The 18212-nt window shown below is 33.8% G+C and overlaps 1 protein-coding gene across 5 annotated transcripts in view; it reads left to right on the top strand.

Annotated features, from left to right (window-relative positions):
* Ccdc91 (coiled-coil domain containing 91) overlaps positions 1 to 14078 on the top strand; it is a 330550-nt gene extending 316472 nt beyond the window's left edge. For all 5 annotated transcript variants that reach the window (XM_078014979.1, XM_040280858.2, XM_005339928.5 and 2 more), the window contains one exon: positions 13050 to 14078. In XM_078014979.1, the coding sequence (XP_077871105.1) occupies positions 13050 to 13160 (111 nt within the window). In that variant the 3' untranslated portion in view covers positions 13161 to 14078. The remainder of the gene's footprint in view (positions 1 to 13049) is intronic.
* Positions 14079 to 18212: the final 4134 nt, after the last annotated feature.

Here is an 18212-nt window from a genome sequence, read left to right as displayed (position 1 = left end):
TATTCTGTTAATTATTAATTTAAATACCTCTTTGTTCCAGAGAGATTCATAGCAAATCAAAATATATATACTATTAAAAATCATGATGAATTGAAAACAAGCATCAAAAATGAGGGTGAAACTTATAAAGATTCAGTATAAACATATATGTGCTATAAGCTTCTGTCTGCTTATCATAACTGTTCTGCTGAAACAGCTTGGAATTTCCTGGGACAAAATTTGTATTTTTTCCATGATATTCATAATTTAAATTTGATCAGGATCCTTAAATTTCTTTCCAGACACCATCAGTTAAACTTGTTTGTTTAGGCAATATTTTATTGCTATACTTTTAAATCTATCTCCACTTTATATTTTTCAACATCTTAAGTATATTTCACTCTTGTAGCCTGTAGCTCAAAGGCTCTATAGCAGAAAAAAGAAAAGGAAGAAAAAAAAAAGAAGTACTTGCCAATGCAAGAGAAACAAAATTTTTTCTCATACATTTATGTTCAGGCAATCACCATAATAACTCTATTATAATTATTTTATATTTACTTTTTTACCACTTATAGACTCTTAAACTAGTTTATCAGTTTTATTTTATCCCTTAAGTTACAATTTCTAGTTCTTATGGAATTCCAATCTTACTTAGCATTTTGAGCTTGTTCACAAAATCTTGAAATAATAATCTCAAAACTAAATTTTTATTTCTGTTGTAACAGTAGATATGTACAATGTAAAGTTGTTACCTTTATTCCTTGACTTTTACATTTGTTTCTTGTAAAAGAAAGTATAAATAACAATGACATAAGCAAACTCAGAAGCAAGCAGTTCAGAGCTAGCATAAGCTAAAGGAAGTCACAAAGAATTCAGGATCCTTCTGTCTTGGTTCTTTTTCTATCCTTAACATTAACTTACATCATTAGAGTGGCTCCTGGAGCCCCATCAAACTTTCACATTTGTGAAAGTGGAGGGAGGAAAAAATGCATAGAACAAAAAAGAAAAGGCATAATTGTCTATCATGCTTGTAAGGTGCTATCCTGGAGATCCCATGCACTGACTCCTCAGATTTCTTCAGCTACTCCTTGCAAGGGAGACTTGAGAATGATGTGCACATTTTTCTTAAAATGAATCTGGAACCTTGTTGGTTAGGAAGAAAAAGAATACATATTAGAGAGGCAAATACCAAGCTTTGCCATGATCCTTGATTTCAGTGTTAATTATTACTCAGCATCTGCTACTTGAGCAGGTGTCATTGGCAGTTTTAGGTAGTAGCATCCAGCATTAGCTTTCTTAAGTGAAAACAGCCCTCCTTTACTTGTGTACCAGAAGGAGGAATGTTAGGATTTCATTCCATTCCTAGATCCAGCTGGGAGGCAGCAAGGATTTTAAGAGGACTGATAAGGAGGGTATTTTCCCACTTGTTCTCCTCAGCAGGATAAATCTGTTTCAAAATATTCCAGATAGATGGTTTTGTTTTCTTAAGGGATCAATAATCAAATACTCACCATAAAATCCTGAATGAAGAGAAAGGGCACCCTGTTCATTTAAAAAGGGGGGGGGGAGTCTATTCACAATTACCTTCCTTTTGATTGAATAGTACTTTGTTCTATTAGCTCCATTTTGAATACAAAGGAATTAGAATTCTTAATGGGAATCATGTGTGCATCCCAGATGTGGAGCAGGTTGTACTTGAATACTTATCAGTTTTACTAGTAGTGGAAATGTGAAGGTAAGCAAGCAAAGATTGCCCAAGCCTACAAAGTACCATACCAAAAAGTGAGATTAGTACTGCACATAGCCTGTTATGAATGTTTTGCCTTTCTTTCATTATGAACCTATGGGGAAGTATTATAATGTTTTTATATATAGCCAAATGAGGTTTACAGATTCTTTAAGGCAGTGATTTCTTTTATGATGTATTTAATGTGCTGGTTTTCTTTAAATGTATTGAGCCATTTGTATGTTCATATAAAGAAATCTTCTATTGAATCTACTGTTTATGAAGAGAAGATAATTACACGGTTTAATTATTGTATCTATAGGGCTTTTGGCACCTTGACAAGTTTTTGCACTAGTGTAATACAATGGAAGAAATTCCTACCTATTTATATCAAAACAGATATTGTGCCAAGGCCTACAGATATAACTGAAGTTCTTATCTAAGAAGGCTGTGAATTATTTTGCTTTAGAGAATAGGTTTTAGTGTCATACACACCTGGATTTAAGCCCTAGCCCTGCCACTTGGGCAAGTCATAACCTCTCTAAGCCTCAGTGGCCTCATTTATACGGTAATTGAGAGGGGAAAAAATGTGATAATACATAGTAGGTGTTTCCCAGAGATGCCTTGCTCTGGAATTGGAGATTGTGACTTCTGTCTTGGGTGCTCTCTCACTTTCTGGGTATACCCTTGCTTTCTTATTTTGTATTGGATTGCTTGCTTAGAAAGAAGCCAGCTTCCATAGCATTAGGCAACTTCCATATCATTAGGCAGCTCACCTGGGCTTAATTAGAAGTTAATATTTTGAGGCCTGGCAACAGTTACTGATTGGGCTTGGAAGCAAATCCCTCCCCAGTTGAACTTTGAGATTAATTAGAGCCCCAGCCTACAACTTGATTGCAGTCTCACCAGAGAACATGAGCCAGAGGCACTTTGGTAAGCCATGTTCACTTCTCAATTTCCTGAATTACAGAAACTGAAATGATAACTATTTATTGTTTCTATTAAGACATTAAATTTAGGTGATTTGTTACACAGCAGTAGATAACTGATATAACACATAAAGAGGTTTCACCTGTGCATAACAGGTGGTAAGCACTACCAATCGAGAAGTATTAAAGCTATTTGAAAAACAAGAAAAGATCAGACTTAATCTAGCATTACAGGATTATTATTCCCCAGGCACTATAAAATCATTTTCAATACATGTGTACAAAGAGCTCAAGAATAAAACTTGTGGGCAACCCTTGGCTTGTTTTTGTAGATTGAAACATATATAGCAAAGTATCAGTAGTGGGAGATTTAAGGTTAATATGAGAAGTCAAGAATCAAAGAGGTCATATAATTCTTCTACTTCAAAATAAGTTTAAGTTTAAAAGGCCTTTTAAACAAAAGGGGAAGTAGTGATTGGCAGATACTGTTCTTTATGTTAGCACAGTGGGGTTGCTAAAATAAAAGTTGAGTTGATAAAAATAGAAGAATTTTGTTTGGAGCAAGATATATTTAGAACAATATAAATAATATTTAAATATTTACCTATATTTAATTTACAAAAGGACATCCTACACAATATTTTCCTGATCTTGTACAATAATGTTACATGGCTTGGAAGCATGTAACAAATTGTATTAAAAACTTTATGTGGAATGTCATATTAAAATATTCCTTGACAGACTCAAACTATGGGTTTATTTGAAATAAATTCTTTACCTGTCATTGACCTCTAGAAGGTAGAACACAGAACTTATTTATTAATAGGTAAGTATAGACTGAGTTAGGATTTTGGTACACCTGTTGTGCAACTTCATTCATGTATACGTTTTCTCAAAGTTCTCCTAAATCTACAGTATTTATTTTTTTAGTTGTTTTGCACATTTTTAGATCCTCTTTGGAGGTTGTCAGAATGAGAAGTAAAACAAGCTGGGTGCAGTGTTGTATACCTGTGATCCCAGTGGCTTGGGAGGCTGAGGCAGGAGGATCACGAGTTCAAAACCAGCCTCAGCAATTTAGTGAGGTCCTAAGCAACTCAGTGAGACTCTGTCTCTAATAAAATACAAAAAGGGCTGGGGATGTGGTTCAGTGGCTAAGCATCCCTGGGTTCAATCCCTAGTAACGCCGCTCAAAAAAGAAGTAAAACAGTTGTAATAAGAAAACTTCTCTTTTCAAATTCACTAAACTTCACATAGGAAAGTGTAGTTTAATGCCTGCTGTCTTCATTCGCCACAGTTCATCCTTCTCTGGCCAACTGCTGCTGTTTAACTTGCAAGATCAAATAAGAATGTGTTCCAAGGTGGTGCGCCCACACATTACAGTCTGGAATACATATTCGTTTATTGTGTCTGTAAGATTTAGTAAAGAAAAAAATGAGTATTTGAGTATCCTGTTTCCTAGTGGATTCTAGGATAGTTTGGGATCAAAAGGCAGAATAGCCCAAATATGTAGAACTTACTTTAGATGATTCAAAAGCAGAGAATTTACTTACCCTAAGACATCTTAAAACAAAACAAAACCAAAAAAAAAAAAAAAACAGTTTTTTTGTTGTGGCCAATGGGGTTTAAGAATCTTTATACCAGTTTTTCATTTGCTCCAAAAGAGCATCTGTAATTCATCTTGTGAACACTGGAAAGTTACACCCCTTCCTCATATTTTGACATTTTTGAACTATCTAAATAGATGCAAAATATACTTTTATACTTTTACATTCAAAAGTATTCTCAAAGAGAATAGGAGGTGTGAACTGAGTTGAAAATCTTCATAGGGCATGGATGATGGCCTGTGGATGTTCTAGTGAAGAGAGGGTAAGCCTAAATTTTCTGAAGTTCAAGACTGAAGCAACTGGCACTGCCTTAGTTCAAAAAAACTACCAAGACTATACGGAATCTTTTTTAGAGTCTGAGTTATGTGAAACATTTATTTTATATAACAGTATCATCCTAAAGTTGACTCAAAGTTTTTCAGCATGACTTACAGTAATAGCATAGCTATATTCCCAGGGAGGGAATTTCATGTCTAATCTTCAGCTTTACATACAACATAGTCCTCTCATATCAAATTTAATTATTTGAAAACATAAAGAAAAGAGTATTTTTAAAGAGAAGGATTTTTTGATGAGTATACCAGTAGTAAAATAGATACTAGAGAATCTCCATTAATGTAACCAGTAATATTACAGATAAATCTGAATTTTTTAAAACTCTAGTGATGAGAAACAGAATTCAAGGGTTCAAGAGAAAGGGAAGGATAGATGGTACTGAACACAAAAGTGATGAAATATCACAATAAAAATAATTGTTACTCATGAAGAAAACTTGATCTTCAGGTTTATGAGACCATATATGATGACTTTATAAAGAAAGCTAGGCCATTACAATTATGTGTGCATATTAAGCTTTAAAATAAATCCATAGTCTGCTTTCTTCGTGGCTATCTCAAGTTAAGAGTGGTCGTATCATCTCATTTGGAGCAGTTTTCAGCACCTTTCTGGACATGGTCCTGATTCTTGATACTCCAGGATGAGTCTCTTATCTATCCACTGTCAAAGACTGGGTGAGCCCATAGAATCTCCTCAGTACATAGTAGAATTCTTAAGCAGAGATTAAACTCAAATACCTTTAAGTAACCAGGTTAGATGGTGCATAGCTATCACCCCTGCCAGCCTTGGCAACTTAGTGAGACCTTGTCTCAAAGTAAATAAATAAATAAATAATTTAAAAGGGCTAGGGATGTAGCTCAGTGGTAGAGTGCTCCTGGGTTCAATCTCAAGTATCAAAAATAAATAAATAATACCTTTAAATATATTTTAAAGGAGTAAAATTTTAAAGAAGTAGAGCAGATTATGTTAAGAATGTAAAATTGGTCCTTAATTAAAGAATCCATTTTCCATAACTGTAACATAGATGTTAGACGAAGAAGTCTCAAACTCTCACAAAATTCCATGATTACTTATTATTAAAGGAAAAACTTTTCTTCTCCTTTTATTTGTAGTTTGCGTCTAGAGAAGTTCTGAAAAGAAATTGATTCATAGGGTATTTTCCAAAATATGCCTTATATACATACCCACATGTGATTCTAAGGTTTAAGAAGTTTGGGCAACACTACCTGTAGAGTAGCATTTTGGCAATTCACAATGCATATTAGCACAAAGGTCTGATAAGTCTTATGTGATTGGAACATTTCTAATCCTGCATTTCTCAAATTTACTTGACAAAATGACCCTTTTAAAAAACAAAACAAAAAAAGAAAAAAAAAGGATCATGCATAGAAATAGTATTTTGTGGAACATATCATAAGAAATACTTCTCTAATGTAAGGACCAGTGTGGAAAATAATTGTTTCCTGAGACTGCTATAATAATTTTCAACAAACTGGATAACTTAAAACAAGAGAAATATATTCTGTCATGGTTCTGGAGGCAATAAGCCCAGAATCAAAGTGTGAGCAAGGCCATAATCTCTCTGAAACTTGGGGGACAATGTGCTTCACACTGCTATCTTGCTTCCAGTGACAACTGGCAAAATCTTTGTCATTTCTTAACACATAGCTACATCACTCCAATCTTGCCAATCTTTGCCTTCTTCACGTGGCCTCTTATCCCAGTCCACATATCCATGTGTCTTCTTATAAGGACAGTGATTAGATTTGGGGTCCCTCCTAGTCCTGTATGAACTCATTTAACTTACATCTTAACATCAGCAAAGACTCTATTTCCAAGTAAGATCACACCCACATGTATGAAGGCTAGGATTTAAAACACAGTTTAACCTATTATAATAATGATCCATGTGTTAGTGTGCCCCAGAACTTAGTCCTCTTGTCTTTTCTCTTTTATCTACCTTCATTCCCTAGGAATTTTTATCTATGTTTTAAATGCCTCCTATATGCAGATGAGCTTTCCCCTGAGTTGCAGACTCTTAGATCTGATAGCTGTGACACATCTGATAGGATTAGAAAAATTTATCATCCCAAAACAAGACCCATATTTTCCTCTAGCCAACTCACTCCTGTTCCAATCTATCCTATCTCAAGAAATGCCCCATCATTTTAAGGAACACTTTATATTTCTCCTTTCCTTTCGTCTACACTTGTAATCCATTGGCCATTCAGGTCAGCCCTGTTTCGGAACATTCTAAACCTGGCCTGCTCTTACACCTTCTGCCAGCAGACATCAAATTTACATCTTCCCTATACCAAAGTCTTCTCAGTGTGGTTTCTTCTTCCACTCTTCCACCTTATACACTGTTGTCCACATAATAACAAATGTGATGTTATTTAAAAGTAGAGCAATTGTGCTCAAATATCTCCAATGTTTTCCCATCAAAACTCAAACTTGATTTCTGCTTAATCTTCTATCCAAATAGTCTGAAGGACTTTTAGACTTTTCCCTTGCAGTTTTAACTGCCTTGAAATTCTTCTCTTATGTTTCTAGCATGTCTCCCTTCTTCCTTCATTTTCTTCAAATCTGTACACACCTCCTCCAATAGTCTTTTCTAATCAGCCTACCCATTATATCTCTCCTTTATCATTTTTTAAATACCATTGACCTCCACCTGGAGAGTGTTAATTTGTCTCTTCATCCTAAATATATGATAAGACCAGAAAATTCTATGAAGGCAGATGTATAGTGGCCTCTCATTCACTACTATATCTCTAATGCATGAACATTGCCTGGCACATTGTAGCAAACAGATGGGTAACTGAAAGAATTATGTAATTAGGTTTTTTCCACTTGCTTTACTACACTTCAGTGTCTCTAAATGTTCCATATCTTTCATTTCATTAATTTACCTTTTCTGAAATTTTTTCCACATATTTTTCTTTGTCTTAAGGGGATGTTTTTGACCCTCTAAGACCCTGCTACACTCTTCACTATAACATCCTCTGTATCTCATCTTCCACTGGATTCAGTCTTTACTACACATATGAGTGCATAATTGGTCTTTAACTGTTACATGTGTGTCTCTCCAAAAAGATCATAAATCTCTTAAGTACAGGGAGAGTATTGTCAACATTTTTACTCAGGCTTTATAGTGATAATGCACAAATAGTGGGCAGCCTTTTTTATTGATCAGCTCATGGTCCTGTTTAATAATTGATTGGCTCAACTTCAAAGTATGTAAATAAAATGGCAGATGAGTATGATAAGCAAGAGGAATATATAATAACTTTAGAGAAAGAGACATTCATTTTCAAATAACAGCATTAAAAAGGCAGTTTTGTAATAAGTGAGAGACAGTCATTAGAAGGTAAATAACCCTTTTTACCCAATATGATGTTAACTGGAAAATTTGCCTCTGTACTTTCAGTCCCAAATCATCATATCTGACCTTTCTTTAATACCCATGAAAGAGCTTCTTAATCAGTGTTAAAACTGAGTCCATAAAACATGTTACTAAACTGATAACATTTGTATGTGAGTCACTTTCCATCAGTGATTTGCCAGATATCTTTCTAGCATTTTGAAAAATTAAATCATTTCTTAAGCCCAAATTTAAAATATGCAGTCATATTGGTTGGAAGTGTAATGATGTTAAAGGTAGTCCTAATATTTTCACATTTCTTGGTATATTTTTTGGAAGAGGCCTGAAAGATACTTAAAGCACAGTTGGTACTAAATATGTTATGTATGAATATGTATTTTGTTTTTCGAAAACAATGTATTAGGTGTTTTAGTATATGAACCAGGTTCTTAATAAACAGTCACATTCAAATAAGCCATATTTTTCTGTAATTGATTTTGCATGTAATTGACTTTAAACACTGGTTTAAAGTCATATTGCATTTTAATGGCAAGGAAATAAAAGCTAAGGTCAATAAATGCTTTTTATTTTTCTCTTGCTATGGTATGAAACACTAATAGATAGGTACATGGAATTATTGGCCAGTCATATATTCTTTACCCCATTCTAAGTTTATTAAAATTAACTTTGAATAGGTAGTACTGAACTTCTAAATGGGTTTCAGCAGAACGTTAGCAAACCAGAGATAATACAGGGAAATATTTTATAACTTTTTTGGTAAATATAATTATCTATTTCAGAGGTCTCAGAGCTCCCAAGTTTTTCTCGGGAATCTATAAGAGCTGAATAGAAACTGAAGCACAAAAAATTGGAGCAAAAACAGAGCAGTTAGAGCTATACTATTGTGCTTTCCATTGCAGTGACAGAATACCTGAGATAAACAACTTTAAAAAAGGAAAGATTTATTTTGGCTCAGTTTCAGGGGTTCAGGGTCATTTGGTCCGATCATTTTGGGACTGTGGTTAGACAGCACATCATAGCAGGAAGCACATGGTGGAGCACAGAGCTAACCTCAGGGCAATCTGGAAACAAAAAGAAAGCTTCCGGTTATAACAAAGCCCCTCCCTCAAACATTGCATCATGAATCCATAAATGGATTATCCATTAATAAGGTCAGAGCCCTGGAGAACCAAAGGCCTCTTCTCCATGCACTGCTGTGCTGGGCCAAGCCTTCCAACTCATGTGCTTTTGAAGGGGACAGGGGAGTTTAAAATCCAAACCATAACAACTGTTATGAAGAAATTACAAACCCATATCTAAAAATATTTACCCATCACCACTATGGATATAATATTTATTATACTTATATGTCACAGAATACAAGTCTTTGTTTTACTTTGAAATAAAAACCACAAATAACAACTGAGTCCCATTGTTTAAAGAGCTAAAGACATTGGATATCTTGCTGAAATTCTTCTTTCATTAATAAAGGATAATAAGGTCATGCCTTATCAACAGAAAGTTTTGAAATTCAGAAATTAACCAAGAACATCAATTTGAAAGACTTGTTTTGGAGAGGGGAATTCCTTATAATAGAAAGTGTCCCCTCTCACAGGGGTGATCTCACCAGGCCAGGAAGAACAGACTAAATTGGAAGTATGGTGATCCAATTACTAGCTTCCTCCCAACAGAGTGTCAGTGTCACCTTATTGCTCCTTAGTCCTATTTATTTAATGGATTTTTAACTTCAAGAGAGTTCTGGGAAGGTGTTGGGGAAAGATTTGAAATGAACCTTGGCAGTTCCCTGAAACCAAAACGAGCATGTACATCATTATATACTTAGTAATTCCGGTGTGACTTTTAACACAAGCAAAAGGAAAGAAGAAATTGGCATGTAATAGAAATCTATTAAATTTTTCTCCTTATATGTATATCCTTGGTATTTTAAATTCTAGAATTCTGAATTCATAAATCTATATTATTTATGCAAGAATCACAAATTGAATACTAGTTAGACACTGAATTTTTGCTCCATGTCCTCAAAAAGAGGATTTGTTTCTCTTTTATCTAATACCCATAAGTTCTATGAGATGAAGTCAGATTTGTTTTTAGTGAAACTCCTGATTATATTGTGGGATTTCCGGAAGCTTTTGAATTGTTAAAACAAGCACAAATGATATATGTACTTTTATTGAACATAATAAGACAAACACCCATGAAGCTATCACTAATCTTTAAAATTTCACCCTGCCTGACTGCACTCTCCAAATACAACTCTCTTCAGTTTTGATTCTCTTGTTTCCTTGCCTTAAAAAGAAATGTTTTCTTGCCAATGTATGTACCCATACTTCTGAGCTTTATTTGTGTGTATGTGTGTGCATGCATGCATGTACTTTATGAAAAAATAGTATGTTTGTTATACTTTAAAATATCAATTATATATGTTAAATTGTAAAAATGCTAGTATTCAATAAGAATAAAATGGGGAAAACTGGCACTTTTATATACTATCAGACTAGGAGTTATATCTTGATACACTTGGGACTGATATCTTGATATACTCACCCTGCAAAACAGTAATATCTATTACAATTTACAGTATACAACTTTCATGCCATAGGAATTCCACATATTGAAATCTTGTCCAGAAGAAATCCCTGAACATCTTGCATTCAGGTTGTAAATTTCCTTATTGCTTCAAAACAAAAAAGCTAGAATAAACTTATATAACAATGAGTGACTCAACAATAAATTGTGGGATATTATCAAATAAGTCATTATTTTAAATGAAATGGGGAAAAACCTTCCAGTAATGGCAGTGGAATAATATAATGATATGAACCCTCCTATTTCACATAACAATTACAATATTTTTTACAATATTTCAAAAAAATTTTAAAGCCTACTTTAAATGCTTGAAAGGATCCATAAGTAGACAGAAGTCACTGGGGAATGGACTGGAAGTGAGTAGTGGGATACTCTTCTGTGCTGTTTGAATTTTGACCAAGTATGAAATAATTTAAAAGCTTCAGGTATTTAACTAACTTTCAATCTATTTTATGTATATTAAAATCACTTTTTTAAAATCCCTTCTAATCTCCTACATGTCCTTGAAGTTATGTTGAACATGCTCTGGTCATTGCATTAAAAGTACATCTGTCAGGGCTGGGGTTGTGGATCAGCAGTAGAACACTTGCCTAGCACATGCAGGGCCCTGGGTTTGATCCTCAGCACCACATAAAAATAAATAAATAAAATAAAGATATTGTGTCCAACTACAACTAAAAAAAATTTTAAAGTGCCTCTGTAATATCCTAGTACATTGCTTTAAATGTCTAACATGTGCCAGTCCCTCTTCTAGATGATGGGGATAAGTAGTTAGCAAGATACACAAGATATGGGCTCTTTGGGATTTAAATTGTTAGAGTTTCTTGTTACAATAGATTCTGGTAAGCAGAAGGAATATGTTTGTCTGAAGGTATCATCTGATAGAGAAAGGAGAGAGGGACAAGGAGGAACAAGGATAAGCCAAAATGCTATTTCTCTACATATAGTAAAGTTTCAGAATACTAGAATTGGAGTGTTAAGAGTTCTGTTCTATTTCTTGAGATTTTGCTAATTTGCACTCTTTTGTCATTAACTCTTAGAATACTTCAAAATTTCAATCATCCAGTTTATCAGTTGTTCTGAATATCAGTGAACTTTCAAAGTATAATTTAATAGAAAGCTCTTGTTGGAATTTGTCTCTTTTTTTCATTTTTTTTGGAAAGAGGCTTGCAGGAAGAAGATGTCAATTTTCCTTATAAATATGACAGGTATATATTGTGAAATAGAATTTTTTTGGCTTTCTTTTGAATTCTTCCATTGTTCTGTAATTGGTAGGCAATGTGTTATCACCATTTGTTTTTATTTTTATACCATAGGCAAATTGTTTAGGGCATAAGAACTGGAAACTTTTCTTTGTGTATTAAGTAATCTTTTTCATCCAGAAAGTTCTTTCTTATACATAAGAAAGCTCTTATATGTAAGAAAGTTCTTCTTATATATAACTCAAATAATTTTGCTTACTAAATCTCTTATTTTGTTCATGGCATTAATTTGCTATGTGTATACTGAAATAATCCTAATTTTAAAATATCTGCTGAAATTGGAGAACTAGGTCAAATGGATTTCAACTATTACCAAAAATTAGTTCAAAGTATATCTTCCTAAAAACTTACTCTAATTTTAGGATATTATCTCCTTACTTGTGATTTATTCTACTTAATCCTATGCATGATGTGGTTATGCTGCTTTTCTGTACTATACATTTCTTTCATTATATGATCTATGATATTTATATACTCTTTGTGGATGTTTGGTCTGTACATTTATTAATAAGCAGTATGTTTTAGTATTTTTTTATTTTCTAAAGTCACTCTGAGAAAATATAAGATATTTCTTTTTCTCTTTTAATTCTAATTTGTTATATATGACAGCAGAATTCAGTTCAATTCATGTTACACAAATAGAGAACAATTTTTTATGTCCCTGGTTGTATACAAAGTAAAGTCACACCATTTGTGTTTTCATACATGTACTTAGAGTAATAATGTCTGTCTCATTTCACCATCTTTTCTACCCCCATACCTCCTCCCTTCTTCTCCATCCCCTTTGCCCTATCTACTCCTTGGTTTATTACCAAAGGACTTAAAAACAGCATACTGCAGTGATGCAGCCACATCAAAGTTTATAGCAGCACAATTCACAATAGCTAAATTGTGGAACCAACCTAGAACCCTTCAGTAATGAATAGATAAAGAAAATGTGATATATATACACAATGGAATAATTACTCATCATTAAAAGAGAATAAAATTATGGCACTTTCAGATAAATTTATGATATTTCTACAGTAACTAAATACTAAATAATTCTAAAATTATAATGATCATCATCTCATCTTAGGTCATATGGCAGTAACTCCACTGTCACTCAGTTTAAAGTACTGTTTGGTTTCCTAAATCATCTCATTTACAACAGCTTTTCTAGTGGGTTTCAGTGATATACAATATTCTTTATCCTTTCACTAAGTCGTTTTCTCTCTTCTTTCTCTTAAAAAAAATCAACAGCTTGACCAAGTCATCCGCCAAAGAAGCCTGTCCAGTTTGGAGCTGTTCCTCTCCTGTGCACAGAAACAGTTAAGTGCTTTAATAGCTACGGAACCAGTTGACATTGAATAAAGAACATGACAAGCTAACCCACACTGGTATTGCATAAATCATTAGACCTCTGAAATACATGCCATGAATTATAAAGATGCTTTTGGTTTTTTTTTTTTTTTCCAAGCCTTGGAAAAATGATTTCCAGTTCAAGGATAAGGCAAAACAATATTTAGAAGAACTACCAGGGAATTTAATTTATTTTCTCTTATTTTCTCCCTTACATTAATTATTTTATTTGTAGTAGTAACAGCAACAGAATATAATATGACCCAAAAGCCATTGAAAAGTGCCACATTATCAAAAGGCAATTAAGTAAATTTCATATCCTCTGGTAGCCTGTTATACTGCCTTTGGCAAAAGAAATAAATATCTTTATGATTGCTTCATGATAATTTTTGATAAGATGCTAGAATGTAATCATGGATTTATTTGATTTCAAGGATATAAATAACATAAATTTCATCAACTATTTACCTATGTAATTTGGATGAAATGCTGGATATGATAGAGAATTATTCTGATATTACTAAACCTCTTTTCTGAAGTTGGATCTATATACTTTGATTGGTCTACTGAATAACAAAATAGAAATAAAAACACTAAGGATAATGATATTAATTCCACTTTGATCTGATATCCCACTTAAACTCAAGGAGTATGTGTGATACATGCTTATTTCCCATTTCTGCTCTTTAAAGGCAGTGTAGATCAATGAGGTCATTTATCCTATGAATTGAATCATGAACTCACTCTCTAGACAGAGAACATAACTCAGCCACTTTTAGGAATTCAAGTTCAAACGTAGGATATGTAATATATGATATATATCTTTTCTCAATACTTTGGAATGTTAATTCATGAACAGTGTGCCTCAGTGCAAAATCACAAGCATTTTAACATCAAAACTAAAATGTCAATAAAATGTATGGATGCAAACATTTTGTCTTATTTTCTGAAATGCTTCTACTTTTATGGGCTTAGTACTTTTATGGGATTTCTCAGTGTAATAAAAGGAGCTCCAAAACTTACTGGTTATTTTTTTCTTGTTTAATTCTTTTTTCCTCAATTCTTTCTTAATTCTTTTTAGAATATTTTCTTTCTCAAACTTCTGTATCCAAGTATGATGATGTTTTATAAATATTCTCCTTTAAATATTTATGATTGTTACTGAGAGTCTTAACAATTAATATTCAGTTTTCTCTTATAATTCAAATAAAAATTAAATAAAGTAGGACATTGACTTGAATTCAATATAGTAAAAAAAAAGCAATTATTAATTTAGGAGCCAGCAGGTAACACAGTGATATAGTTCATTATTTAAAACCTCTTGACTCTCTTTAGCATGAAATTAAACGATAGGACAGTTTTACAAGCTAGTCAGGTATGACTTAGTATGAAGCATAGAAGATCACTGAAACTAAGATCAAGAGAGTCTAAGATCCAAAGATATTGAAAATGTCAAGACAACGTGGTAATCTATTCCTCTCCTTTATCTCTGACCACCGCAAAGTATTGTTTTGTTTAGTTTCCATTTGGGGTTTCAACTTTGCTGTTGTCTTAAAAATTGTTAGGTCAAATTAAATTATGACCTATCAATCTATGAGTATTTGCCGAATACTCACTATGTACAGTAATACACTGGTTTGGATTACAGTGATTTTTTTTTTTCACAAAGACGTCCTTAAAAATAACTGGTGCAATCTGGGTATAGAATTCTGATGAATTATGTGCATGAATTCTTCCAAACTGAATTAGCTAATAATCTGTTTTGGTGATGTTCAAGTTACAGATTTCCACATTAAGAATCATATTCTGTTTTTGTTGTGGTTATCAAAAGGACTTAGCTCATCTTAGAGTGGTAATCACTAGGAGAATTTGAGGATCAAGCATTGTGCTACGAAATGTTAAGTGTTCTTCCCTGAAATGTGGAACCCACCTCCCTGTCAAGTCTCAAAGAGAAATAGTTAAATGTTTTGTATCTAAAACTTTCTTTGCTTGGTATAGGATTTCCTCAACCCTTTTTACATAGCATTTTCTACCTTTATGTCTAGGTGAATAAGGCACTGTTCTAAAAGGCTGGAAGTTGAAGGGTGAAGTAATTTTGAATGATGAAACCACTTTCAGACTATGACCATTGTCATATTTTGCTTAAATAGTTGAACAATCCTCATTTTCATTAATAGAAAAGTTCTTTCTTACCACCAAAATGAGAATCTGCAAGCATTTCCCCGTGTTTTCTCTACAACTCTGTGAAGATGATATATCCACATTTATTAATGGAGTAGATTGAGTTTCTTTCTGCTCATCCTGACAGAATATAATTAGGATTCAACAGAAGGGCTTTCAATATGTAGGTGTACTCTTCCCAGTACCCTGTAGGTCCTAATAGCATCTCTATGAGAAAATATTTTAAAGTGTCTAACCAAATAGCCTTCTCACACTGTCAGTGTTCCAAGAAGGAAAAACCTTCCTTATAGACATTTGATATTCTAGCTCTGCCACATTCTAATTTCAAAACCTTAAACAAACAAGTTGCCTAACCAACTTGAGACTTAGTTTTCTAATTTGTGATGTAGAAATAGTAATTTTTATAAATTTTCTGTGAAAATTAGCTGGTGAGTGCCAGTATAGTAGACCTTGCTGGTGTGTCCACCATTTCACAATAATCTCCCCTTCTCTGATACCTATCCATGAAATGCAGGTGTGGTTGCCCATGGACCAATAGCTAACCTATGTCATTCTCTAACCTTGATTGATCCGCAGGTACAAATCTGGCTTGAACTAGAGATCCCATGAAAAATCACTTCAAATACTTTATACTAGAGAGACAAATAGGTGCCCCCAGTTCTGAGATAAGAGATCCTCTCTCCCCTGCTTTTCCTGAATCTTGGATGCCAGGAGATACCCAAACATTCTTCCACTATGCTCATAACACTTTTTCCCTTAAGCTATCCAAGATCCAGTTTCTGTTATGTGCAACCAAAAAAACATTAACGAACACAATTCAGCACAGAGCCCAGCACATAATCCCTGGATACTCAGCACTTGTTAGTTCTTCATTTCCTCCATCATACTAATCCACATCCAAATGGGAACACTCTTTGATTTATTTTAAGGAATGTTAAAAATATAACTGAACCAATGCCTCTTTTGTCTAATAAAGCCAAGTAAATCACAGATACCCAAAACTAAGGACAAGCAGTGCCCTATTTAAAGTTTTTCTGTCACTCAAAATCTGCAGTAGTGGTTTAATTTAGCTTTGCTAAATGCTGACTCATGTTCCAAATCAAAGGCAGCTCACTCAGTGATTGCTTTGAAATCAAAAGCAGAACATTGTCCCCATGATTAGTGTTATTCTGAACTGAGTCAGGTATCTGTAATTATAGCGTCTTTTTATTTTAACTTGACAGTTAAACTGAATGGAATTAGACATGCAATCTGTGTTTTAAACAACAATAAAAACAAAAGCATTATCTACTGGAAAATAGATAGGCTTTGCATAATAAATTCTGTTTTAAGAAAAAACATATGTAAAAACCTGGATAACATTTATAAACTCCTAGAGAAGGAGACTTGGATCAAGGCACATACCCTTTAGTGTTCTGTTTACATACCAGTAAACAGTTCTACTGTGTCTCCTAAGACTCCACTAACAAGAAGCAGAAAGGCAGTGTGCTCTGAATCCGCAGTGGAGGCTCTTACACCTAGGCATCCTCACTAGCATCTTTGAAAGTGGGTAGAAGCAGTATGTAAGAGCCCACAGCTGTGACTACCAGACTTCTTTTTTAGGCTAGACAAAACTAAAACTATGTTTATTTTTAAAATATACATATTTTTCACACACTCCCTCCCCATAATGCAGTTTGGGTCATCAGTTATTGGCATATATAAATAGAAGGAAGGGAGCTGGTAAAATTTTCTTGGCTTTCATCTGGTTTTCTGTTTTCTTTCCCCTAAAGCATCCATTTCCAACAAGCTGACCTCCCCTTAAATTACCCACCCACCAACATTACATACTGAATTTTTCCTATGGAGTGCTGACATGATTAATAATATATTGTGTTGATTATTATAATTAATAATTCATGTTCTTGTTTATGTTTTCTTCTTTCTGAAGAGAGAACCTATATACATTTTGTTTGTTGTATCCTGAAGGCATTTCACAGTGCCTACCTGTAATAAGGACTTAGTATATAATGGAGTTTATCAAGAATTGAATCAATTGATAAAAGAATTACTGTACCTGCAGTGTAATTAATTACCTAATATACAACTGATAGATTCCGACGACTAACACAAAAGATTTAGTTAAAATTGTTATATTTCTAAATGAAAGTCCTATTCTAAATGTAAACAACCCTCATAAAACAATAGCTAGCCTTCTATAAATCATCAAATTTTCTGAAAACTCTAAAATCAACTTTGCATTTTCAAACACTACTGGAATGACAAAATAGTAATAATAGAAATGAGCGACTCAAATTTATAAGAGCCTCTATGAATGTAAGTAGGGATGAACACATGAGAAATTACATGTGAAATCATTTCTTATGCTGCTGAGAAGTGCCTGGTTATAAGTAAGAAACAGCCTCCCATTGAGAGAGCTATACAGCAGTATTAGACTCATTGGTTTCAATTATAGCAAGGATAGAGCAAAAAAGTTTGAAATAGGGGTTGAATGCATAGGGTTTTATTCAAGAGTAGGAGATGCCGAACTCCTATAATAGTAGGAGTTGTGGTTGAAAAGAAATGGTAGATCAGGGAATGTTCTGGTTTGGATTGCAAATATCCCCAGCCCCCAACCAAGGCTCATGAGTTGAAGCCTTGGTCTGCATCTGAGGGTACAACTGGAATATGGTGGAGCCTTTAGGAGGTATGGCTTGGGATAAGGAAGTTAGGTCATTGGGGGTGGTATGCCCTTTAATGAGGTATTGGGAACTCCAGCCCCTTTCTCTCTCACTCTTTGCTTCCTGGACACCATGAGTAAACAACTTTGCTCCACCAGGTGCTCCCCGCCATAATGTTCTGCCTCACCACAAGCCCAAGAATAAAGCAACCACATACTGAAAC

The sequence above is a fragment of the Ictidomys tridecemlineatus genome, chromosome 6, assembly GCF_052094955.1.
Source record: "Ictidomys tridecemlineatus isolate mIctTri1 chromosome 6, mIctTri1.hap1, whole genome shotgun sequence".
NCBI classification, from domain to species: Eukaryota; Metazoa; Chordata; class Mammalia; order Rodentia; family Sciuridae; genus Ictidomys; species Ictidomys tridecemlineatus.
This window is presented reverse-complemented; position numbering and strand designations above follow the sequence as displayed.